The sequence below is a fragment of the Strigops habroptila genome, chromosome 3 (genome assembly GCF_004027225.2).
Source record: "Strigops habroptila isolate Jane chromosome 3, bStrHab1.2.pri, whole genome shotgun sequence".
NCBI classification, from domain to species: Eukaryota; Metazoa; Chordata; class Aves; order Psittaciformes; family Psittacidae; genus Strigops; species Strigops habroptila.
In genome coordinates, this window is record NC_044279.2 from 54,325,540 (window position 1) to 54,352,021 (window position 26,482).

At 41.9% G+C, this 26,482-nt stretch overlaps 1 protein-coding gene across 8 annotated transcripts in view; it reads left to right on the forward strand.

Annotated features, from left to right (window-relative positions):
- DUSP16 (dual specificity phosphatase 16) overlaps positions 1 to 26,165 on the forward strand; it is a 67,873-nt gene extending 41,708 nt beyond the window's left edge. For all 8 annotated transcript variants that reach the window (XM_030480915.1, XM_030480916.1, XM_030480922.1 and 5 more), the window contains 4 exons: positions 10,465 to 10,628; positions 17,219 to 17,378; positions 18,048 to 18,171; positions 22,043 to 26,165. In XM_030480915.1, the coding sequence (XP_030336775.1) occupies positions 10,465 to 10,628; positions 17,219 to 17,378; positions 18,048 to 18,171; positions 22,043 to 23,207 (1,613 nt within the window). In that variant the 3' untranslated portion in view covers positions 23,208 to 26,165. The remainder of the gene's footprint in view (positions 1 to 10,464; positions 10,629 to 17,218; positions 17,379 to 18,047; positions 18,172 to 22,042) is intronic.
- Positions 26,166 to 26,482: the final 317 nt, after the last annotated feature.

The window sequence follows — 26,482 nt, forward strand, 5'->3', positions numbered from 1 at the left end:
TATGATGTTCCTGCTTGCTGAGTAGAAACAATTAAGAGAGAGTACTGATTCTTTCTTGAATTACCATTAAAGCTGTAAATATCAAGAGTCTTGCTTTAATTCTGTTCCATTCCTCTACACCAATGAAAATCATTCATGTCCTACTTTACACTTGCTCTTCGCTACTTCTCTTAATCTGGTTTATTCCTACTTGTGCAAGCACAGATGTCTTTGTGATGGTTACCTCTCAAATTTTGCCTGTGCAGAAGACGAAGCCCGGCTTTTTATTTTGTGTTAGGTTTTTTTTTGGTTTGTTTTGTTTTTTTTTTTTTAATAGAAGACTCGACAGTCTTGTTGAGGAAGGATTTCTGAAGGAACAGAAGGATTTCTGAAAGAAAAAACCCAACCAACCAACCAAAAACCCCCAAACCAGAGAAGTGCCTACCTTTCTCTATTTCCAACCTGATGTTAAAAACTGTAGTGGCCTGTACTGGTTCTGAACTGAAGCCAAAAGCAAGAATTCTTGTAAATGGGTGGTGGATGTGGAGCAATGGTAAATGTCCAAGAAGGACTAGCTAGACTTCTGAGTACTGTAACTCAGGGTCATAGAAACAGTTTCACTGAACTCTCTAAGAATTTTTTAGTGCTGCAAAGATGACAGTGTATTTCGCGAGCAAACAGCAAAGGACATATTTTTCTGTCAGTCGCAAACAGAATGAGTTCAGTGAGATTGGGCAAAGGTCCTGGAAACAAAATAGTAAGTGATTAGCCAGGGACTCTTGCAAAAGGTACGTTTTTGCTGAAACTTCCCAAATCATTGTTTTTCCCCTGACCTGTCCCTCACCTAACAGTGTATGTACAGAATGGAAGGCGTGCATGGAGGATGCAAGAAGGAAACAAGTAAGAACTCTTCTACAGTCTTGTTTATGCTGGCTTTTTTCTTAAAAATATTTGAAATTGGAAGCCCATTTAAAGGAATCCTAGTATAAAAATGCCAGTATCTCTAGGGTACATTTATCATTGTGTTGTCTCTGCTTGCCTAAAGCAAAGCTGGACAGAAAAAAAGCCCAGTGCTCTCTCCCTGCTTTGTCACTGGAAAAAACGTGCCTTGGGGCAGAGGAGCAGGAAATCTTAAGAATATTCCCTTATAGGTAGAGCTGGTCATTTCTATCTCCTGAAGAAACCAGGGCTGCAAGACTTGAGCTTTCTTCCCCTATTCTGCAGCCCCATATGCCAAGTAGGCAGGTACCCAGTGTGGACTGAAAGATGGCATGATGTAGCTGTGGTTCGTGCCATCTGATAAACTCCTGTCTGACATCCTGACACCTTTTAACGCTTAAATTTGGACCTTAGTAACTTCTGGTTGTGGCTGACTTATGTTCTGAGTGTTCCCAATATGTAAGTCTTTGCAGAGGCCCTCAAGGAGAAGAGCCTTCAAATTATTATTAAAATAGTCAAGTTATCTGCAAGTTGAAATAATTAGAGGGAGAATGAGCTGTTAAATACCCTGCCAGTGTTCAGAGAAGGAAGGATAGTTGCACAGTGATGCCAGCTTTCCTGATACTCTGGCTGATGCTATTAGAAGCAAATCTCTATTGAAAGAGGTAAAAACCTTGCCAAGGGAGTGCAGTATTCCCCAAGTGGTCCCATAACCCATGGAGTTCAGCCAGTGTCAGTGGGGAGGAGACAAGAGTGAGAGAGGAGCTTATCTCTGAATCACCCTCTTCAGGAGTCTCCCTCTCCATCAATTTTTAATGAGAGTGAGGAGAAACTAGTACCTTTGGCTACAGCTAGTCCTCTGTGAATATCCCTCTCACCCTTTGTACTTAAAATGCAGTTTTGAGTGTTCGTTCAGTGCCATGATTGTTTTAAGCACTTAAAGAATGGGAGTAGGGTTTATTACTTTCATATGTGTATCCACTTGCTGTCTTTTGAGAGAGAGCAAAGTTTGACTAGTGTGGAGCTCTCATAACATTTCTCAAACCCAAGAATAACTTGTTAAGTTTGCTTTTGTTTTGGATACCTCTGGATGCTTGTGAAACTTAATTGACTGAAATTACAATGAAGGGTTTGTTGTTTTTTTTACTTTAAAGGCAAAAAGGGCAAGTGTGAGTGTCCAGTATGCTCTCTTTATTTGACATTAGTCTGACTTCTCTATATTCCACTTGGGTGGGAGGGGGGGTATGACCCCAGTCTTGCCCCCCCAAACCTTATTTGCTTAACCTGCCTATTAACCTTCTCTTACCAAAGGCAGAAACCCTCCAGGGCAAAGAACTTCCCTTGCTACTGTGCTTGTAAAACACCTGGCATAACGGGGCCACTTTCTGAATGGGGCCGTAATAAAAACAGCCCTCGCTTTCCCAAACCCCAAAACCTGGAATCCTGTGGAAGGGCTCCCTGTGGCTGATGAGAGGGGACGGGAAGGGGAGGGCAGGCGCGGGGATGGCAGTGCTCCTAACGGGGCTCTCCAGCCTGAGCTTATGTAATGGAAAATGGCAAGCATCCCTGCGGAGCTGAGCTGGAATGCGTGAATTGTAATGGCCTGTGGAGGTCTGCAGCTCGTTTAAACAGAGTGGAAACATTGTAGATTCATAAAACTTGTGAGTCAGAAAGTTTACAACTTTCCTTCCTTACGGCAAGGGAAAAATCTATACTGCAGCTTTTGGATAAACAGTTTAACGTTCGATGGGAATGTGACTGTGAAAGTGCTGTTAAGTCACAGCAGTAAGAGCCGCTGATCTGATTTGAGGCAAAGTAATTGTTAAAGTTAGGGGTTTGTGTATTTTGTCTTCACTATAGCGCTGTTTGATTTATTTTTCTTTAGCATAGCTTTCAGTAATGTTACACTGTGTGCCTGGCACTAATCAGTATATACAGTAACAAATTCTGAATTGGTATTAGGAGAAGAGTTAAAAAAGAAGCACTAAACATGAATGTAGTCCACTGCGTACATTTGATGAATACAGAAGGTTGGCAAGGCTTACTGAAAATTAAAGGGTCTAAATACTCTGTTGTAAAGGTAGTTGCAAATTTTTCCTGCTTTTTTATTCTTCTTTTCCTTTAAAAAGGGATACCAATATAATATTTATTAGTATGTGGTTAAGTAAGATTATGAATAATTAGTGCCTTTAATGAAGAAGCAAATTCTGGATTTAATGAAGATGCTGAAATAGTCTGTCAAATCCACAAGCTTCAAAGTCTCCTTCTTGCAATGGCTTTCCTCATACATGCATGCAGTCTTTGCTTTTTGACTCATCACTTGGGTCTTAGATCTTTTCCACTCCCTGCTTTAAAATAATTGTGTTTGATGCTGAGTTAACAGTGATGAACTGGCAGACAATTAGGTCTTGTAGGAAAAGGAAGGAAGTTGCTTGAAGTCTGTTTTCAAGAACTCATTGAAGAAAAGCAATTTCTCCCTTTGGCTTTTTCTGAACAGTCAGAATCCAAAGCGGGGAGGAAAAGGAGCGGTATCTGCTTGAATGGCACTTAAGAGAAATGCCAAAGTTTGCTCTGTTACCAGTGTGCATTGTACTTGGGCTTCTCCAGCAGACTTCATGGCCTGTGAAAAACAGACACATTCACTGTCTTCCATCAGGAGCACAAGACAGGATCTTTCTGTGCATCACTGTGAGGCACACGGGAGCTGCACAGCCAGCTGGATCTGCAGAGATGTGGTATAAAACACTTCACAGGCTTTTCTTAGACTGAAGTTTTAGGGAAGCCACGCTCATAGGAGTTGCCATGTTGTCTGTCTCTCTGCTGTCACCCACAAAAGGTGTTTAAGCTTGTTGGTCAACTTCAATAATTACGATTAAATGAAGAAAATAATGGCAGTTCTTGTAAGGCCTATGGAAATGAGCACTGGTACAGTGCAGAGCCTCAAATTAGTGTTTCTTCCTGAAAAGCAGTTTTGGGTTGAGCTGAGCTGGTTGTGGATTTGCTGGTGAGACCAAGCAGCAATGCCATGTGCCCCTAGCAGTGCAGGAAGGGTCATTGGGAGCTCAGGTTGCAATAGCTCCCAAGGTGTGAGGTGGCAGGTGGAAATCTATGGTTCTGCAGCCCCTCAAATTACTTGGTTGAAAACCATGTTTGCTTAGTGCCAAAGTGGAAAGCTGCTCTTCTGGTCTTTAGAATCGGTCTCCATTAGTTGAGGAAGATGGCAAAGACCTTCATCTCAGTTACCAACCTCTTCTCTAGCTGAATCTCTTGTCCCTCTGCCTCAGCTTTGCTAACAGGATCTAATGGTGGAAAGGAATTGCTGGGGTTCTCCTTCAAGCTTTAGCTGGCAGGCTCATAGGAAGCACATGAAATGATGTGAACACCTATTTTTTTTTTCCTTCCATGTTGTGTTTTGTGACTGCCTTTACAAAGAAGTCGTAAGAAATCCTCCCAGGACAAATGCAGTGTAAGCTTGTTGGCTGGTTTTTACTGTTAGAATATGTATATGCATGGAGCTCTCGTGTTCGCAGGAGTTGTCTCCATACTTGGACAGTTATATAGAAAAAGCAAGTTAACCTGATGGGAAGATCTCCTGTTTTCACATTTCCCTTTCACAGCAGAATTGTGGGCACGTCAGCACTTCAATTTCATACGCAACCTTATTCCACATTATCTCTGAAGTATAGTCAGGTCTCTGCTTTCTTCTGTGCTTTGTCAGTACGCATTTGCCTGATTAGCAGGAGCAGCTCTCTCTAGATGATTAAGGACAAAACTTTTGGTGCAGATCTCTGCGAACACTAGAGGATGGATGGAAAGGAATTACAGAATTGTCCATTTCAACAGTCATTTTGACATCAACGTTAAAGAGATATTAAGGATTGCCTCGTGATTGATTTTTCTGTATGTTAGAAATACGTGCAAGTTGAGGCATAGGGTGAATGGATGAGGGAACATCTGTGCTGCAGTCGGGATGCATGCAAAGGAAAGACTTATGTGTGGATGTTGTTGAAGCAGGCCTGTTTGGCTAACATAACCATTGGTAATTGCAACCAGCCAGCAGCCAGGTTACTGCACTATGGCATGGAAGCATCGGTGAGCTGGTCAAGGTGACCTTTAGAAGCTGGTAGAAGGAGAAAATGGAATCTTCCTCTCTTTCCAGCACCCTGCAGAAAAGAAACATGCCTGGGGGAGGTGGAGGGCAGCAGAGCAAAGGGGGTACTGGGCTGGTGGATGGGGAAGTGTGCAGAGAAGATGCAGGTATCCATCTGCTCAGTAACAGATGAAGTTTCACTGGACCAGCCATGATATCCTAAAGCCAAAGCTGAGTAACCTGTGTTTGTGTGAGGAAGGGATTCCTGTTGATGCGAATAAGGAGTAACACTTGCATTTTGAAAACTGAATTTTTAGTAGACGGGATTTTCTGCTTAATTTTTTTGCTCTTCCCCATGTCAAATCAGTGTCACAAGTACTTGGCCTACTATAAGCAAAGAAAAATGCTTTTAGTTTTTAATACAGAATGTGTTCTGTGAAAGTGTCTTATAACCAAAATTAGACATCTCTGAGTTGTTTGACAGGGAAGAGGAAGAGGTAACGGCCTCAAACTGCACCAGGGGAGGTTTAAACTGGATATTAGGAAACTTTTTTTCACAGAGAGGGTGCTCAGGCATTGGAACAGGCTGCCCAAGGCAGTGGTGGAATCACTGTCCCTGGAAGTGTTCACAAACCGTGTAGATGAGGCCCTTAGTGATGTGGTTCAGTCGTGGCCTTGGCAGTGCTGGGGTAATGGTTGGACTTGATGGTCTTAAAGGTCTTTTCCAACCGAGTTGATTCTGTGATGCTATGATTCTAAGAGAAACCAGCTTAACGTGGAATGAACATAGGAAACATCCACCCTTTCCCTCTCCCCAGTTTTCTGTCCTATTATGGTGTCATTTAACTGCAATTGTTTTATTGTTCCATACAATAAAACAATTCCATAAAATGCAATACAATATTCCTTGTATTGCATAAAACCAGTAAAACGTTATCTGCACTTTACAACTCTGTGTTAAGTGTTCAAATCAAGACTGCAGGGCTTAACTGGCCTCTTATCTGCAAACTTCCATAGTGATTTACAGGACTACTGTCCCTGCAACTACAGCATAGCAGCTGGCAGCACTGCGGAATGCTCTTGGTCTCTTTCCATAAAACGTAAGAGGGATGAGCTGATGTAAATGCTTGTGGTTCTCAGTAGTTATTCCTCTGTATTAATTTAGGATTTGTCTCTGATGGCAGTTAAACTAAGTAGTCATAAGGATCTGGATGGATTCCATTCTTTCAATGAAAGGTAGCTCTTCCCAAGTCAGTGAATTTTCCCTGGCTATCATTTGTTGCCCCCTGATCCCATCTTCTCTCTCTTTCCTCTTCCTGCTGCTGGCAGAGTTATTTGGGAGCTTTATTTAAATGAGGATCTCTAAGAAGGAGTAACTTTTACTGTGGAATTTTGCTGAAACTTTTTCATCCCTTCTGGGTTTGGCCCCATTTTGTTTTCTGAGTTGGCTGAGACTGGAGCTGAAACTTTTAATGATCATACCTTTACAATTACAATCATAGTTAGGAAACACTAGTGTCTTGATCAAAGGGAAGTCTGTAGTCACCACTTTGCAGAACCATATCAACAGGGTAATTGAAGAGTTTACTGGATCTTGCCAAATTTCTGCTAATCTATGTGGAGGCTTGTAAGCAAGAAATGCAGGCTTTACTGTAAAGACCTGGGAGGTGTTGTGTTGTCTGCCACACACACAAGGGCTCAGGCTGCAAAACCACCGACAGCTTTTGGCACCTTAACATGGTTTTGTAGAAACTCCTGTGTGAGTCGCAGCCGCAAGAAGTGAACAGAACAAGTCAGCACTGGAACATGGTATGGTGCTGCTGTTCATTAAACATGCTGCAGCCACTTAAAATAAAACTGAAATAACTTCACTAGTCTGTTCAGTTTAACAAGTTACATAAGCGAGAGCTGTTACACCTTGGGACAGTTACACAACTTTGCAGTCTTCTGATCGAGCATCTAGAATTAGAGCAGAATTTAATGAACTGATTTTTGTCTCGGAAACATGAAGGACAATGAGCTGAACATCACAACTTACCACTGCTACTTCGATATCTTTTGCTTTCATGTTGGAAAAATATATTGCATGATAAAGTCTGAAATAATTTCTGTCCCATATTGCTTTAATTTGCTCCCATAATGATGGAAGTTGCCATCCACAAAGACATTTTTCTTCAAAGCTGGGTAGGGGCTATTACTGCTGTAAGACAGACTTAGCTACTTGCTTCCAGCCAAAGGATACACTCATGACAGAAGCAACCACCTGTTTAAAACTGAAGAAGGAGATGCGTTGTGCTGCTCATCCTGCTTGACCATCAAGGTTTTCAGAAGTGATGGAACTATTGCATGAGTGGTGTCAGAAGAGTCTTCCATTTAATTCATTGATATTGGAAAAAGTAGAGTGAAAAACTTCAAAAGCATCCAGGGGGGCAGGAGAGAACTTTTTAAACACCTTTTTAGTCAGTCATCTATTTCCAGGGCACAATTATGTTTATCAAAGACTTCAGTGAAACTTTATTAACCCAGTAGCTCTGTTAATGACCTCTAGAATTTTTTTTCCTCTGTCAGTTTCAACATGTTCTTGTGATTGATTTATTATTTACAGAGCCTGGAGTAGTGGTGGGATCAAGGGTATTATTTAGAAACTAGCTCCAGAAGAAAAGTGTATTTTCTCTTACTAAAACAAACTGCACAGTGCTGTTGATGGCCCTATTCCAACTGAGGTAGCTTACAAGATTTAAAGAAGAAATTTGCCTTGATGCAAAGGTCATCCTCAAATCATGGGATTTGAAACTAAACCCATCCCATCTTTCTTTCAAGGCTCAATTATCTGTTCTGCATTCCCACCTGTAGACTAAATTCATTTTCCAAATGTTTAAAGTTTGTTTATTGAAGACGTTCTGCTTCATTTACAGTAGAAGTGCTTAAAGCACTTTTCTCGTAAGAGGTTCCTTGAGTAGACTGTGCATAGATTTCAGCTCTGAGGACTCATGGGGGCCTAATCTGTGTTAGAAGCAGAGACACGTGAGATAAATACCTTGTTTCTACAGATCTTTAGGTGCTGATTTTTTTACTATATATATTAAAAAAAAATTATATTTTTAAGTGAATTCAAGCAAATAGTGATGAGTGGAGTTCCTTAGAAGTTAGTCTTATAATGACATGGCAGCTCAGTGATCATACTCATGGATTCTGTTGTTCCAGACCCCTAGTACTGTGAAATCACTGGTTTAGCAGGATATATATATGAATGTGTATTGTTGGTATGGGTTTTGTGTTTTTAAAGCAGTTTTTCAACATAACACTGATCCGGAAAATGTTTTTGCTATTGAGTGCCATAAATCAAAGCCATATTTGTTGAAAAGCTACTAACTTTTTGAAGTAGCTACAGAAGATGGCAAGGAAGGATAGATAAATACTTGAAACAAGTCACTGATTTCATGCTTTTTAAAGTCAGCTCACTACTGATACGAATACCAGGTTAAAATTTATTCAAACGAAAGGAGAGTTCACTTGGAAACATGTATGAAGATAAGTAGTATAATGTCAGACTCATCCAATTTGAGTTTTGTGGTTGTAATTCATGTTGTAAAGGTACCAAAGCAACGTGTTACTAGGAAAGCATGAATAGAAAGAAGAAACATGCCTTTGAAAGGATGAATGTCCCAGAGCAAGTGTTGAAGCATTTAATCTTGAATCACTTCAAATCTGCCTTGACAAAGTCCTAGAATAAAAATAAAATTAAAAAATTGCTCTGTATATTTATGATGACAGAGCATGGGTTCTACCTCCCAAAATCTCAGGGGTTTTGCGTATTTAGCTTCTACTTAGTTTCTTGTTGCAGTGTTCATACAGAAGTGAGACCAATCCATAGGCAGTTGGGAAAATTCTTTGGTTGTTGTAGAACTTTGCCCATGTAGCCTTTTGCAAAGCACAGATGTAAAATCTCTTCTTTGCTTGTGCAACTTCTTTGGATGGAGGAAGAGTCACTTCTCTCTGTCAGAGAGAGGATCCAGAAAGCAACCAACAGTCTTCCCAAGAAATAAATAATAAGCAGATGAAACCAAAGACCGATATTTGATTTCCTCTTCCCCCAAACTCTCTCGGAACTGCTGGGCACCCTGTCTTACATTACATTTAATCTGAGAGGCATATAATGCCTATAAATTCAAGGATTTCTTCGTATAACAGAGGGGAAAACATTATGCCATATGGAAGAAAATGTGAAAGAAGTGTTTTGCAAACTCCTTCTGTCATTTGATTGATACGTTGAAAAAGTGACACCTGTGCTCCTGAACAGGGAGGTTGTAAAGCAAGGAGGAGGAATCCCAGGTACTGGGAATAGAAGACTTCAGAGCCAAACCTTTATTGTGCCCCTCGCCTAGGTGCTTCTGTTTAGGGGTATGGCTCTGTGATGGGCAGTGCCTTAGCTGAGCATCCTCCCTCCCATCCCAGACGGGGCAACCTCACCCTCATATTCTCACGATGAGCATCCTCATGGTTGGCTAGGATCCCTTATCTAACAAAATAAACAAGTTTGGGGTTGGTTTTTGTTTGTTTGAGTTTTGTGTGGATTTTTTGTTGTGGGGAGGGTTGTTTGGGGGGGGTGTTATAATTTTTTTTGTAAGTCAGGAGACTGAACAGGAATTGCTGTTCGTAAAACTTGTTCCGAAATCTGCTTCCTGGCTTTTTTGTTTATCAGATAGAATGGGCTGTTACACACATGGCTATTACCTTGGGGTTTTTCTACATATGCATAAAGATGCATATTTTAAAATCCAAAGACTAGGCATAATTCAGGCAATGGTAATGCAAGCCTTTACAAAACATTACATTATCTTATTCCTGAATAATTTTAATTCATGTCTTCAAACTGTAATAATAGTGAATATAGCATTTGGCAGATTTAGCATGCTAATACCCCAATTCCTTGGTGATACAAAGGTGCCTCATTCTGAACAGGTTATAATTACCTTTTCTTCAGTTAAAATTCTGCTTGTCTCTATGCTTTAATGTGAGGAAAGAGCTGAGGACTTTCACTGTGGTTTGTGACTTTCACCCTTACTGTTTGGTTGTTAAATGGTGAAAACGGTCAAGAAAAGCCTATAACATATGGATTTAAGCAGCTGCCTCTGCTTCTTCTTCATACTAGTTTGCAAGATGATGAGAATGAGCTGAGCTTGGAGTTTAGCTACGCTTGGAAAAAGCTGGCTAGCTTTTGGGAGAACGTGTTTAGCCAAAGTGTAAGTTCATTGCTAGGGGTTTCTTCAGGTTTGTTTTCTGACTGTGAGTAGACCACAGTTAGTAGCACAGATTTGTAATGCAGCCCTTGTGATGGGCAGGAATGTCAGAACTACCCAAGCAAGAAAAAGAAATGGAGCTGCTTTACCAGAACTGGTATGGGCACCAATGCCTACAACACTGCATGTAATTTATACATACTGTTCCTCTCACAGGTGGATTTTCTGAGTTCTCCAGCTCTTTCCTTGGTCTCTGTGAAGGAAAATCCACGCTCATCCCTACTTGCATTTCTCAACCCTGCCTACCTGTCTCCAGCAATGGCCCAACCAGAATCCTGCCTCATCTCTACCTTGGGTGTCAGCGGGATGTCCTCAACAAGGTGAGTGTTCTTGCTGTCACATTGTTTACTTAGATGCATATCTAGTCTTCATGTGTCTTTGTCCATGCTTCTGTCATGCTGCATCATTACAGCTGTGAAAGATACAGATAATAGCTGTCTGTGCATAAGCCATGGAAAGCTATGTGAGAACTAAGGATAAACAGACCGTATAATTAACCTACATGTCATGTAACATGAAACTTGGTCTCCTTTCTCCTTCATCTTGGAGAAGATGGTATAGTATCTTCTTCCTCGGTTACCTATCAACCAATAGCTAACTATCAAATCTGCCATTACAGCAGGTCAGGTACTTTGTGTGTATAGCTCTGATGGGTTTGTTTTGGCAGGTCTTGAATGTTAACACGATTATATTAATGGTTACAGCAGGACAAAGGAAGATTGTCTGGTTTTTAGTATTTCCTTGAAGTGCTGGAAAAAATAGCACTTATATATTATGAATTGTATAATGAGGTACTACTGCAAACAAATCTTTGTGCACCTAATAAAATGTTCAGACCTGGACAATCAGTGGGGTCATTTAAAATGAGTTTTTATGGTAGCACTGCACTAAGAAACTTTTACTGTTTCTAAATACATGTGCATTTAATAATTTCTCTTCCTAGAGAATAGCCCAGGATATTTTGGTATACTTAAAATAGTCGGCAAAGTCATTAAATATAGCACTTGTAGGGTGCTGGAATATCAGATGTCTGAAAGATCTTGTCTCAAGTTGCTACAGGTCTATATTCCTAAGTATATCCACAGATGTTTGCCTCTGTGAGGAGACCCAACTCATATTGCTTACAATCTGCATCTTGGGTTCCTTCATACGGGCATTTTTACTACTTCTGCTGCATGTGCCCTCTTCCCTCCCATATTTGCTGACAGTCTATTCATCAGTTGAATCTCCAACAGCCTTTATAAGCTGGCATTAAATACATGGATGGGGGAGAGGGAAGAAGTGCTTCACCCTAGCATATTGCCTTAATTATGTGCAGGCTTATGTGTATGGTTTTTATCCATGTATAAAGCTTAAGACAGGAACGATCCTAATAGTCCTGTAATTGGATCAAATTAATACACTTTGACCATTATAATATTTTTCACTGGTTTCTTCTACTTTCACTCCATCCCAAGTCTGGCCATTAACAGGCTATGTTTAGATATTTCACAATTGTTTTATGGGGATTTTTGACACACAAGCCATTATGTAGAAGGTAATTATGCTTCAATAGACTGCACAGAAAAATTTTTTATATAGAGGATACTCAGCAGTCATTGTATTTACTTTGTCCTTTAAAATCTTCTTTGTCTTTACTGCCAGGTAGCAAGTCAGCAATTCAAACTTGATTCACTTATGATGGATGTCAAAGCAGCTTATTACTTTTCCAACCACAGAAGTAATTTGTGGTCCCCAGACAAAAGACAGCAGGAACTAATTAATCTAAAAAATAAAATAAGATCCCTTCTTTCAATGGTAGAGTACTAGAAAGATGCTTTTATGCTGTTTGTTTCAATGTGTGAATGGCAAGTGCTACCCTAGGTCACAGTGGGAGTGAAGGGGGAACTTGTTCTCCTCTAGGGCCATGGATGTCCTACTTCAATTAGGATGTGACTGGAACTCCACTGCTGTGACTCTTAAGTGGTGAATAATCCCAGAGAGATGAAAGAAGCTGTTCCCTTTCCTTGCAGTAAATTGGTGCTGATGAATAGGTGTTGGGCACAGGCACAGCATGTACGCCTTACGAGGAAAGGAATCCAAGTGGTAGCAGCGGTCAGGAGTTTCATTATAGGGCTGGAGGAGGCTAAAACTGCTACTGGTGAGCCCTGACTGTGGCAGAGTCATCTGTGGGAAGAGTTCAGACCTAGTGGTGGCTCTTTTGCCTATTAATCTACAATCTTGATATTATTTCAGCATGTGTCAGAGGATACAGCTGCTGATACTTTAGAATTAACACAAAACCTCCAGGAGTTGGTCAGGTTTGTAATTCCTCACGTATTCTTGGGAGTTATGATCCAGGATTATTTTGTTTCCCATTTTGTATGGAAAACCACAAGAACAACAGTGTACAATCCAAAGAAAGTTCGGTAAGTTCTTACTGTCTGGTGTCATCCTTTACAGTCGATCCTTTGGAAGCTCTTCCATTGATGACTAAATACCTCTTAGATCTCCTACCCAATTTAAGACAGATACAGATCTTCTGATTTCAGATCTACTTGGGGTTTGTACCTTTTTTCTCTTTGAATAAACACAGGCAATGCTTTAGTCTGAGCAGTCACTTGCTCGCTGCACTGAAGTAGACCTTAGCGTTGGTAGCTTTATCTTACCTCTTCAGTTTCAGTGACTGCCCATGGAAAAGTCAGAATAGCTTCCAGCTTTAATACTGGTAACTTTATTAACCTAAAGAAGCTGTGGGAACAAGTTACGATTTCTGCCTCTTAGAATCCACTCGAGTTTTCCCAGCTGTCAGCACCCTTCAATTTCCTGGGTTTATTCAGTTTCTTGGTTCAACTAAAATTTAGCAGTAGCTAGACATCAGCATGTTAGAAACATGAACAGCAGGTCTCTGCTGCTCTCCCTTCAACACGCCTTGCTCCTGGGGAACCCTGGACCCTATGCAGAGGTGTCAGGGAGAACAAGGAGGATGATTCTTAGTACACCAAGTGCCCAGAAATGCCAATGCATGGTAAGAAAGCTGGGCAAGCTCGAAAGAGAAGGGCAAGAAGCAAAAAGCAGGAATAAGTAGCAAAGTTCTGTCTCTCTCAGGACAGACAGTCCAGGAGATCATAAGTGGTTTAATGGCCTTGCTGGTTTGTCGGCTACGTGGAACAAGCTTTCTGGTAAGATTAGAATATGAGGGGGTTTTATTCAGGTCCAGATTAAAAAAAAAAAACAAAAACTAAAAAACTTAAAAAATGTGGTAAGATTCTCCAAACTATTACAATGTCGTTGAATACATCGACCTTATTTTTGCCTTCAGATGCTATCTGTGAGTTCCCACGATTCCTTCCATTGACCAGACATACCGATTTCTTTAAAATTAAAATGTCTCTCAAATATCTGCAAAAGGAACTCTTAATCTGCACTGTTCAACCTGATGATTTAAAGGTGAATTTTCATCATGTTTTATCAAGATGAGCTTATCTTTTCAGGATCTTTATAAGCTTATCTATGAGTGCACAGGTAGGGAAATGCTTGTCTTGTTGCAGGACAGTCTGTATTCATGACCTTTTGGCCATTAATATCTCTGACAAAGCAGATAATGCTTTATTTATGAAGGATATGCAAACACAAATGCTTGGTTTGTGTCCTTTAGCAAAGTTAATGTTTACTTCAGAAAAGCCTTTGGAGATATTTTTGCTTTACCGATTCCTTTCTAAATGATTAATTCTGAAAATATTCATAATATTTATTTGCAGTGTTGAAATATTAAAAACTTCATGAAAGGTCTTCGTAAAAGTTCTAACAGAAAAGTTTCTTTCAGTTGTTGGGTCTCTGTGTGATAAATGGTGATTATCTCAGTGGGATGTATTGAGGGTGTTTACTGTTACAGATCTTTGTTGCTCTTTGTGAAAGAGGGGCAAACTAAATTCTAACCTACATGGGAGTGACGGTGTCCTTGCTGAAAGCGAGTGTAATAGAAAAAAATCTGCATTGTGGTTATGGGCATGAACGAGCCTCCTACTTACATCTCATTGTACCAGCATTTAAACTGTAAAACTTTCTGCTTTGCTACTTACATAACTATTTCTTTTCTTCCAGACCTGGATTTTATTTCCTGGAGCAAAATAACATTTTAGGGTGCCATTAATTTTCAGATTAAACTAGTCATAAAATGTAAATAAGCTGACAAAAGAGCATTTACCTTCTTTTCACAAAGTTGTTAGTATTAGGATTTCTGGATCTTCCTCTCATCATAATTCACTTCTTCCTCTTGGGTGCCTTACAATGAAGGCACTGTTACGCTTATTATATTGGAGCGTGTTGCACAGGGTATGATTGATACTTTAGAACAGAAGGAAGCATAACTTCTTTCTTTAGCCTTAGTCTCAAAGACAAGCACTAACACAATTTTGTGTGGTTTTTTTGGCTCGGAGATTTCAGACTTGGCATCTGCAGCCTTCTTATTCCCATTTGAATAATCAATTCCACATCAAAAACCTTGCATAACTGTGGAATTGTGATGGTTGGCCTGTGCAGCCCACCAGCACTTATGCTTTAAAAGAAATAATGAGGTTTTCAATTCTTCCAAATTCATGAGCCTCCCCTTAGTGGTACATTCATTACCTCCCTCCTTTATACATGGTATAATGTTTGTGATCCTGCGTGTACTTTTGTACCTGCTATTCCAGTTGTTCCTCGCTCACCTTCAAGCAGCGACAACAGTAGGTGAGCTTGTTTGGGGGCCGGTATTTCACCATAGTGATCTAAAGCAGAGATTTATTTTACAGAAGTTAAGGCTGAAGAGCTTGGGATCCTAGAAGGGGAAAGTTGTGTTGCCCAGGACAATGAGGCAGAGATGCTGGGGATCAGGGGTCTCCCTCGCACACATAAGATATTGCAGATCTAGAAGTAACTAGTCCCCTGTGGCTAAAACCCCATTCCCCCTACCTTCCCTCTCTGGGTAATTCCAAATATTCCCCTACAGCACTCCAAATATTCCCTTACAGCACTCCTGCTTTTAAACTTGTAGGTCTGTCGGTGCGTGAGAGCTAAATGTAGTAGAGGAAGGGGCAACAGAGGTGGTTATGAAAGGCATGCAGGGCTGAAGGGAGCTTGCTGGTTGTGTTGGGGAGATGTCAAAGAGGGGGGAAACCTGTGATATGTTGGAATTAACTGTCATCATTGAGAAGCTGAGCTTTACTGGGAGTGTGACCTGGGAAATTAGCAAGGTAAGAAGCAGTAAGGCCGAGAACTTATTTTGACACACCTAGCCCCTTTATTTTATTTTACCATTGCTGCCAGTTCTATTTCTGATGATTTGCTTTGTGAATGCCTGCACCTTCAGGCACTTCTGCATGTGCTGATGTGCGGGGCTTTGGATGAAAGTTTGGAGGAGCTGTTGATTTTGCTCCAGGCAACAAAATACAGCTCCCTAGCAGAAATTCATGTAAATTCCCTTTTACAACCGTTACTGGCTGGACTTCATGCTCTTTCCTGTGCAAATGACTGCTGTAGATTCCCTCCTCCCTTGCAGTCCTTCATTCTCATTGAACATTTACTTCATGCATGCATACGTGTGTGTGTGTGTATCCCTTCTTCGTAATACACCAGAATATACATCTTATGTACTCAACATCACATACTACTTAGGCTGCTGTGATTTGAACAAGACAGAGTTCTGTCTCTTCAGCTAAATAGCTATATCCCTGTTTCTCCTCACCGGAACAATTTTATGCTTGCAGAAAAAAATACATATGGGGAAGAAGGGACTATATTTTCATACTGGTAGATCTCCAGTTGAAATCTGCAGTGTAAGAATTCATTCTTGCTAATGCTCCCATGGACTGACATAACTTTTTTTTACATAATTGCTATAAAAGCAAAATTTGTACAGAAATCTGGCCAAAAGCTCCCCAGTGTTTGTGTTCAGTGTAACTGTCCAAGCATAGTGTCGCACGTCACTTACTGCCCAGATCATATCTGAACCAGAGAGATTGTTCAGTCAGTACTACTCCGACCTGCTTAACTGCTTTTCGGTGTCCAGATGCTTACTTGCGGGAGACTGGATGGTTTTGGTAGAGCTATCTCTGGTTTTCTAATACTTGTTTCACACATTTTGGCACTAAGGTACCTACTGCATCAGATGGAAAGGTGCATCAGTCTTTTTATCTGCAGTCATGAAAATCAACTTATGTAAAAATTAGCCCAGTTGGCTCTTACGCATTGAGTCTCTGCTTGTTCTGTGACAGTCTCTGAGGTGCAAGAGGACTAAAGACTGAAAACTGAAATCTGAGCAACTAAATCGTAAACCAGAAAGCGGAACTCCTATAAAACTGCAGCTAGTGCTGTGTGAAAATGGTCTAATTCAAGGCCTTCAGCTCTTACTCAGCTTTCTCTCAAGGTTCTGAGTGAGTTTTGCATGTTGCCTTAGAAACAAGGAAGTCATGGACGCTTTTAAGAGGTGACCACAGGAGGCATCCGTATCATTTCATATTTCTCACCAGCATCTGTGATGGGGCAACCTCAGTCTTATTAGATAATGTGATCCAGAAAACACATATTTGGGTCAGCAGACTACACATGGGAAGTGTTCGGTGTTCTGTTGTCAGCTTGCATGGTGAGAACTTAAACCAAAGTAGCAAGTAAGTAAGTCTCTTGAAAGTGATGCTTCATAGCAGCAGAAGGTATTCTACCATTATTTCTGTTCTCTGTTAACTGTTTCTGTGGGCTTTGCAGTCCATTTGGACACTGAATGTCCCATTAAAAGTTACTTGAATTAAAAGCTGAGGAGTTGTCTGTCTCACTAAAGAATGCTCCTCATACAGCTAGAGCAATTCCAACACGAATTTCAGTTTGGTTTTTAGCTTTGTAATGTGCCAGCGGTACCATTTGACTTCTCTAGGCTTAATCTTTCTCTCTTTCCTAGGAATTGATGCAGCAGAATGATATTTGCTATGTACTGAACGCCAGCAATACTTGTCCAAAGCCTGATTTTATTCCAGAATCCCATTTCCTGAGAGTGCCTGTGAACGACAGCTTTTGTGAGAAAATTTTGCCTTGGTTGGATAAATCGGTCGATTTTATAGGTGAGAAGAAAATTTAAATTCTCTAAAACAGTTTCTGGATTCCTCATGCCTGCCTTGCTGTTTTGGCTGGAGAAGACCTGAATCCTTTCTGGATTCAAGGATCTCCATACATGATCACCATCACTTTACAAGCACAGAAGCAAAATAACATAGGAGGATTCTGCCTCTGCATGTTCCAGCAATTATGGAACAGAGAGACTTTTTAAGAGCACAGCTCTGCTTTCTGGCAACCTGTTAGATGATATATGTCTGCAGAGAGCAAATTAGAAAATTGGACATACAGATCCTGTCTTTACCTTTGAGAAGTGAGCTAGCCAAATCTGAACTGGACAAATTGTTCCATCATGAATGCTTGCTTTTTACTTGCATATAAAATTAGAAACAATCACCTTTCCCAGACATCTAAATAGGGTTGTTTATGTGCACATTAAAATGCGGTATGCTGTAACTGCCGTGTGTTTCCTGTGTGTATTCACATGCTTTTTGTAGACTCAATGCCCTACAGTGCTAGAGAAAATAGGTGATTTTTGTTTAAAGCTTCCATGAGATTTGCAATTAGTTAATTTGGAAGTTTTGAACAATTTTAAATAACACTGCTTTCTTTGCAAACCTTTTATCATCGTATAAATGCTGCTGAGTTTGACACTTGCCAATTTCTTTGCTATGCAGAAAAAGCAAAAGCATCAAATGGCCATGTGTTAGTGCACTGCTTAGCTGGAATCTCTCGCTCTGCCACAATCGCTATTGCATATATCATGAAGAGAATGGATATGTCCTTAGATGAAGCTTACAGGTAAGGAGAAAATTTCCCTTCATACTAATTCTTGTGCCTGTTGGCTTGTTCTTAAGGTGTATGATAAAAGGTTATATATATGTCTGTGCATATATAAATGATAAAGTTTATATATATGGAGAGGGACTTTTTACAAGGGAATGTAGTGAAAGCACAAGGCGAAATGGCTTTAAACTGAAAGAGGGCAGATTTAGATTAGATATTAGGAAGAAATTCTTCACTATGAGGGTGATGAGACGCTGGCACAGGTTGCCCAGAGAAGCTGTGGCTGCCCCATCCCTGGCAGTGTTCAAGGCCAGGTTGGATGGGGCTTGGGGCAACCTGGTCTAGTGGAAGGTGTCCCTGCCTGTGGCAGGGGGTTGGAACTGGATGAGCTTTAAGGTCCTTTCCAACCCAAACCATTCTATGAGTCTGTGATTTTATATGACCAAAGGTAGAAGCAGATGTTATTTTATCTGGTAGTTCACTGGCATCCGCATGCTCTTGTTTTAAATGTAGGCTTCCTCCATAAATCAAAAGAATGGTGTTGTGCAGACATGACATAGCTAATGTTAATTGCCCACCTGCAAAATGCTGATGTTGGTCCTTGCTCCAAGTAGGCAAATACATGGAATTTAAACTGCTTATTAAATGTGTGTGTATAGATACATACACACACACATCCAGCTATGGCACACATGTAACAGTATCTTTTAAGTCAGAGAGAGAATGGAATGAATGGGGTTACAGAAAGAGAACTGAGGATATTTATAATCACGCTTATGACAAATGCTAGGCTGGCTCTATTGACTGCAGTTTGGTAATGCTCTCAAAGAACTGCCTGCAGGTGAAATGTCTAGGAATTAAGAAAGCTTCTTTGTTGCTAATAAAGCCAACCAAAAACTCTGGGAGAAGGTATTTTGAAGTATCAGCTCTTTTTTTGTGGAGACCTTCTTCCCTCCTTCCCTTTTTAACTTTTCAAATCCTATTTTTGTCTGTATTTGGATTGTGAACACTTTATTACATTCCAGGTGGCTCGGTTGCAGTTTACCATGACTTCTGTATTTCATTTAACAAACTGCTTTGTTGTGTTGTACAGAAAATGGTTTTCTTTTTGATGGGCTTTATAGGCACAGCTGCTGCATCACTGTGTTGTGCAGAAGCAATGTGAACAGTTGTGTTGGAGCAGGTGGAGGGGGGTACTTCAAAATCACTGGTGCGTTTGCTGCTACCGTCTTTAAAACAGTGATGGGCACAGAAAGATGAACATTTAAAGCTCCCGTAGGAAGCATGATTTCCATGGAGCATTTTCTTTTAAACTGATGAATTACAATGAATTATGTATGCAGTGAAAAAAGTGCATGTAAAGGGTAACTGAATTACCCACTCCCATTGCCTTTAGAAGTTTTCCACAGTTTCTTACTAGAGCCTGCTGACAGTTGGGTGTTGTGCAGTCATTTCAACATGTGTGATGAAACAGATTTGATTAAGAGGTACAGCCGAAAACTGTATACAGATATAGATAATATGGATGAATTAGTGGATGTGGATGGATATTGTGTAAGGTGTGTGTCACTAAAGAAACCTGTCTGGTCTCAGGTTGCAGTGGTCTGAAGGTTGGAGCTATAGAATACTAATACACTTGTAAAATGCACAGCTTCAGGGAACTTCTGAAGTGCTGCTTCCAAACTCCTCCATGAAATCTCTGTATTAAATTCCAGTTTGCTTCTTACCCAGAAGTGTGAACCGTGTGTGAAGGATTAATCATCCCAGGCCGCCTTCTCTTTGCACTGTAGATACTGAGCAACTGCTGTGAAATTTAGATTATATTTCACTATATTTCCTTTGATATGGCTTAGTGAGAACTGTCTGCAGCACATTTCACTCATTGGTCAGGGATCTGTTGTTGACAAAGCTTGAAAGAAAACTACATTTCTCTGAGTTAGTGAAAGTCATTAGATAAATGTCTGATGCTATTACTAAAATAAAAAGGTGACACTGTTACTTGAAATGAAAGATCTGAGGAAATAAATGCTTAAATATTTTCTTTCGTATAATGGACTATAGAAGGGAAATAAACATCAACATTAAATGTTATGTGCATTTTCCAATTGGAAAAAAAAGTGTGCATTTTGAAATGACAAAGTTTGCACTATCTTAAAACTTGTCAGGGGGATCCAGCAGCCTTTCTTGTACCTTTCTCATTTTTTAAAACCTAGTTTTACATTTAGGACTACCCAGTATTTTGGAGTGAGATGAGGAGAAAGTGGAAGGAACAGAGATTTAGAGAGACTATCAGAATACAGGCCAGAAATTGCAGTGTTGACCAGAAGAATCTTGCTTTAGATAGCCCAATAACAAGTACAACTAGCTTTGACTGGAAAAGAAGTGAACAAAGCGTCTATGAATTCAAGTGAGCTGGTTGGTTACACTGAAATAAAAGCCCCCAAATTAAATGTTAGGAGCTCAAGCTAAAGAATCTCTCCTGAGGAGACTTACTAGTTTTCTCTGACAATGTTACACTTCATGGTGGAAGCTTCCACTATGAATTTCTGCAACTTGATTTTCCAGGTCATCATGTCGGTTCGACTATCCCTGCTATCGTTTGCTGTTTGGCAACTTGGGAAATAAATAAATGCAAGTTCTGTTTGATAGTTTTCACGTGCTCACCTGCAGTTGTGCTAGTGTGTGCACATACACAAGTACACCTCTGAATTTTTCACATGCCATTTTTAATGGCTGCACACTCACCTTCTGTACACATCCCCAGAGAGGCTTTATTTTTAATATATTTAATTTTCCCAGTGATGAATTATATGTGTGTTTGTGTTAGATTTAACTCTTCAAGGTTGCTTCCCTTGCTAATTCCAAGAGGAGGAGGGAGTTGGGCAGCCTTCTGTTTTGCAGCCTATAAAAAGCAGAGAGTACTTAGCTGTACTGCAGTTCAGACAGGTAGGAAGTACACTTTTGTATTTAACTTTGAAGTGTATGACATGACTTCTGCTACTTAAGTCTTTCATACATTTAGAGCCCTGGTTCAGGAAAACATTGTAAGTATGCATTGCACCCTCTCCATATCAACCGAGTATGTAATTGCATGCTTAGGTTGGCACATGTATGCGAGCCACGCTGCTTCCTACGGGACTCAAAAATAGGTTAACTCTGCCAGTGATTTGTCAGTAATGTTGCCCTTTCCTGCTGACCATCTACATGTTTTTATTTTAATGCTGCACTTGCTTCTTTCTGGTTTTCTCTTTTCGATTATCCTATCAGTGGTCAATACCAGTGTGTGGTAGAAAGTGCTGGCATTTGCTGTATAAGGGCAGCATGTATCAGAGCTCTTTGTCTTGCCTGACAAAGAGAAGCAGGGTAGGAAGCACTCACTGCAGTAACAACAGCATGAGAGAGGTGAAAGGAACATGGGATTTCATCCCTTTGAATGGTGGGGATGGTGGTCTGCTTTCTGTAGCGCAGGAGAGGCCAAGGTCCCTTGGCTTGAGCTCTGAAGCTCTTCATGCAGAACTGGAGGAACTCTTAACTCTGGTCAGAAATCAAGGTAGCAGAGATCCCACTAGTGAAGCAAAATAAGGGAAATGATTCACTTAAATCTTGCTGTGGACATCATAAAGAAAAAATAATGCTTTCTTTCCCCCTTTTTTAGCCACCTTTAAGTAATCTATAGAGACAATTGAGAGCGTTCAGCATTATCTTGTTTAAAAGCTGCCTTTTTTAAACTCCATCATCAGGTTACTTCTGCTTGATTGAACCTCAGTCCAAGCATCCCCATAAGTTAAGAGGACGTTAACATCCACAGCAGTTGCTGTAGGACTGGCTCAGGTCTGAACAGCAGGTCCTTAAATTAATTCTCAGTTTGTTTGTCCCCTCTTTCCAGGTTTGTGAAAGAAAAAAGGCCAACCATTTCTCCCAACTTCAACTTCCTGGGCCAGCTTTTGGACTTTGAGAAGAAGATCAAGAACCAGAGCGGTCAGCCTGGCCATATCAGTAAGAGGAAACTTCTGCACCTGGAGAAAAGCAGTGAGCACATGCTGGTCCCAGAAGGGGGGCAGAGCAGCCTCTCCACTAGCCAGCTCTGCGTTACTGCTACCTCCGAGATCGTGGAACAGAAGCCCACGGACTGCAGCAGCCACTTGTCCCCTCTGGAAGACAGCCCGCTGGTCCAGGGCATAAATGGGCTGCACGTATCCCTGGATAAGGTGGAAGACAGCAACCGGCTGAAGCGCTCCTTTTCTTTGGATATCAAATCTGTATCCTACTCAGCAAGCAGCAGCTGTGTGACTGCATCAGTTCAGGGCTTTGCCTCCTCGGAAGACACCCTGGAATACTACAAACACACGACTGCGTTAGAGGGCAGCAGCAAGTTGTGTCAGTTCTCCCCTGTCCAGGAGGTCTCGGAGCAGAGCCCAGAAACCAGCCCTGACAAAGAGGAAGCAAACCCTCCCAAGAAAGCCCAGGCCCCCTGGCAGCTGGATAGCCAGAGCAAACGGCAGCACTTGGGGAGAGCCAGTGGCAGTGCCACCACTCAGCGGTCGCTCCTGTACCCCCTGCACCGGAGCGGCAGCATGGAAGACAACTACCGAACGAACTTCTTGTTTGGTCTCTCCACCAGCCAGCAGCATTTGGCAAAGTCTGCTGCGGGGCTGGGCCTCAAAGGCTGGCACTCGGACATCCTGGCTCCTCAGACATCGGCTACGTCCCTTACCAACAGCTGGTATTTTGCAGCCGAGTCCTCACATTTCTACTCTGCCTCTGCCATCTATGGGAACAGCGCCGCTTACTCTACCTACAGCTGTAGTCAGCTGCCCACAGGCTGTGACCAAGCCTGTGCTGTGCGCAGGAGGGCAAAGCAGGGTGATCGAGGTGACTCCAGGCGGAGCTGGCACGAGGAAAGCTCTTTTGAGAAGCAGTTTAAGCGCAGAAGCTGCCAGATGGAGTTTGGGGAGAGCATCATGTCAGACAACAGATCCAGAGAAGAACTGGGGAAAGTAGGCAGTCAGTCGAGCTTTTCAGGAAGCATGGAAATCATTGAAGTGTCCTGAGGGGCAGCAGTCTCATGTGACTGTGTCAGAGTTGTTTCCCCCTCCAGGCTGCTCCCCCAGCGTTTGAGAGGTCCCTGTAAATCTGAAAAGAACAAACTCTGTGCAAAAAGCAGGTGGGGAGGGAAGAAATGCGAGTGAATGCTTCAGTGTGAACGCAGTGACTAGATGAGTACGGCAAAGAAAGGGCAAGTTTGCCCGAGGAGACCAAGTGTACCACTGGGTTTTCCTCCTCCTCCTTCCTGGAGAAGGGCAGAACATTTCAAAGACCTTTCCCTGACAGAGGAAGCAATGATATGCAATGGATTGCACATCCTTTCAGTGGCCTTTAAAAAGGAAGCTCTCTTGGTATCAAACCCTTTCTCTGGTTCGGCTGAAACACGCTCCTCCCCATCAAAGCTAGTTTTGTTCTCCCCTCCTCATGCCCCATGTCCTCACCAGTGCACCTTAGCCCTGACACTGAGCCAGCCTCTGGAGGGAGACCTTTTTCCTGTAAGAAAGGCGACCGGGAGCGATTCCAAAGGATGTAGGGACTGGTTACAGCACGGCTTGTCTGAACACATGCTTCAGACCAATGTAAATACTGGTGTAACTATTGTTCTAATGGATAGGCTTTAGGTGATTTGCTAGAGAGCTGCTTCAGAGAAAAACAAACCCAGTACCTCAAACATACATTTAAAAAATAAACTAGGGCTTTATGGCTGCCAGATGCTGGTGGTCAGTTCATAAGCAATGTGAACAAGTACCGACTGGCCACATTGGATTTTCTTTTCTCTTTGTTTCCAAAAGCTGTCTACGCACAAGTGTTTCAGTTGGTTCAGCAGCAATTCCTAAAACAGGCGATCGAACCATCCTGGCTTATGACTGTTTCCCCAAGTCTTTTGAAACATATAAAATAAACAGTATTTGTATTTTTGATATTAAGCTGGCTTCTGGGAGAGGGGCAGCTGCTTTGGCTTCTGAGCTATAGTGGAGTGGGTTATGCACAAGAGAAGTGGCGAGTACAATACCGCAACATCCTTTTCTTGCCCACTGACAATTCGATACATGGCTCTTGAAGGCTTTTTTCCTGGTGTTTTTTGAAAGCTGAAGTTGAGTTGGAGTGGGCTTTTGTCCTTAGCTGAGCTGTATCATTAAGAAACTGCTCTTCATATATGGTTCCAGTCATGCGTGGGGTGAGGATAATGCAGGTGGTTGGTTTTTCCATCCCAACATGGATGGGGACTTGGAGAAAGAAGCTTCTCTTCAGGTGTGCTGACTTCATCTGAGAAAGAGAAATCTGGCTGGCTGTCCAAGGGAAACAGAAGGGGGCTTCCAGCATCCCATCTCTTAGTGTGGAGTGAAGGAGCGGGGGGTTTGGGAAGGGACAGCTTCAGTGGGAAGCCTGCTTACCTCCCGCACTAGCAGCTGCAAAGAACTCGATCCTGGCCCTTGTCCTCCGTCCCAGTGCAGGGTCCTGGTTTCCCACCGCGCTGACGTGTGATTTGGCTGCTGCTGGCTGGCACCGCATCCTCGCCACCCAAGGGAATACGTGTTTCATGGGAGATGAGGCACAGCCCTTCTTGTGTTGTTTCTGACAGCAAACCAGCTGTTTCCCCTCCCGCTTGCCATTCCTGCGGTGCCATGGCTCAAGTTGGTCTATGTGCACACTGCTGCAAAAGGTTTACAGTCAGCAACGGGTGGTACCAGAGGCACAGCGTAAAGCTTCATCCTTCCTGCTCCAATGGGAGCTGCACACGAGTTACCTTACCTCCCAGAACGTGTTTTGGGGGGAACTGTAGTGTTTTGTCCCATTTCAGTGCAGGCAGCTGAAAATTGTAAATCACATGTAACAAATACTTACCCCTGGCCAACAGCTTTAAAAAGAAATTTTCAGCAGCAAACTGAAGCCCTAATTCAAGTCAGCAGCTTGGGTTATGTTTGGTTTTTTACTGTAAGTTTAGCTAGTTTGTGACTCAAATCTCAGGTTTTACTATACTGAAAAGTGCAGAAGATTTTGTCATTGTTTTGTTTTGTTTTGTGGCTAGGATGTGACTTTAATTTCCTACAGCAGACTGCTGAAAATAGCACTGAAAGCTACAGCCTTAATTAACTTGATCCTAAAAAGTGCAAACGGCAGAGAGGCAGCACCAGGAGTAACTGAACCCAGAGGCTGTGTTCATGCTGGGTGTATGAGATGCTGGAGGAAGGGGTAGTCCAGGCAAGGTGTAGGTTGACACCACACTGGAAAGCATGTCAGGTCTTGGTTATTCATTAAACATACTGCCACTTGTTTCTGTTTATGTATCAAGTGAAAGCAATTACATTACAACCATTTGCAGCATATACACTCACTCCAGTGTGTGTATACATACCTATGTAAACAGTTTAGCAGTGCTCCTCTCAGCCAGATTTCAGTAAAAGCCCATGTCTTTGATTTAAATCAGTTAATGGGGGGCTAACACAAATCAATCCCTAGAGGCAGAAACAGAACCTTCCTGTCCTTTGTGCTCCTTCGCACACATGTGTTCTCCCCTTCTCTCTGTACAGATACATATGTTTGGGTTTTGTTTGGTTAATCGCCTCCTGAGGAACTGAAATCTGGTCTTGTGGCTCCTCCTGATTTCCAGTAGGCTACAGTCCCTGAATGAATCAAAGCTGTAGGCTCAGTATACTTCCTGTAGGAGGAAGCCTTAACCCCATGTCCTGCCCAGGATGGTGCCCTGTCTCCTGTCTGAACTCGTGTCCTGTACCTGAACAATGCTGGAAATGGTTTGTAGAAGTTTGGAAAGCGAAGTGGAGGATGCGAGGGGGGAGATGTGTACATGTTCAATATGAATATAATGTTCTTTGGTGTATGGCAAGCTGTTTAAATGGTTCAGAGCGATGTGAGTTTCTCGTTGTGTCATGAGCATTACCTGTATGTTATGATGAAATAAAATCAGAAATGGTACCTGTTCATACAGAACGGCTGAAGAAGGAGCCTGTGTGCCTCTGGCTGTGGAGCGTGCGTTACCTCCCTGCAGGACAACCTGCTCCCCAGCACCCAGGTCGAGCAGGGGGCTTGTCCTTGCAGTACTTATCCTTCTCTGTGGATGTGAGCCTGTTAATGACTGGCTCACATCCACAACCGGGTGGCTTTGGACCGCTTGTCACAAGCAGCGGTGATTTTACAGCACAGGAACAGTGTAGGCCTCTTACCTGTTCCTGCTTACCCCACCTCTTCTGCTCCCTCAAACAGGAGCACTTCTCTCCATTAACACCATACAGTGCCTAATACTGCTCTGAGTGAACTGTGC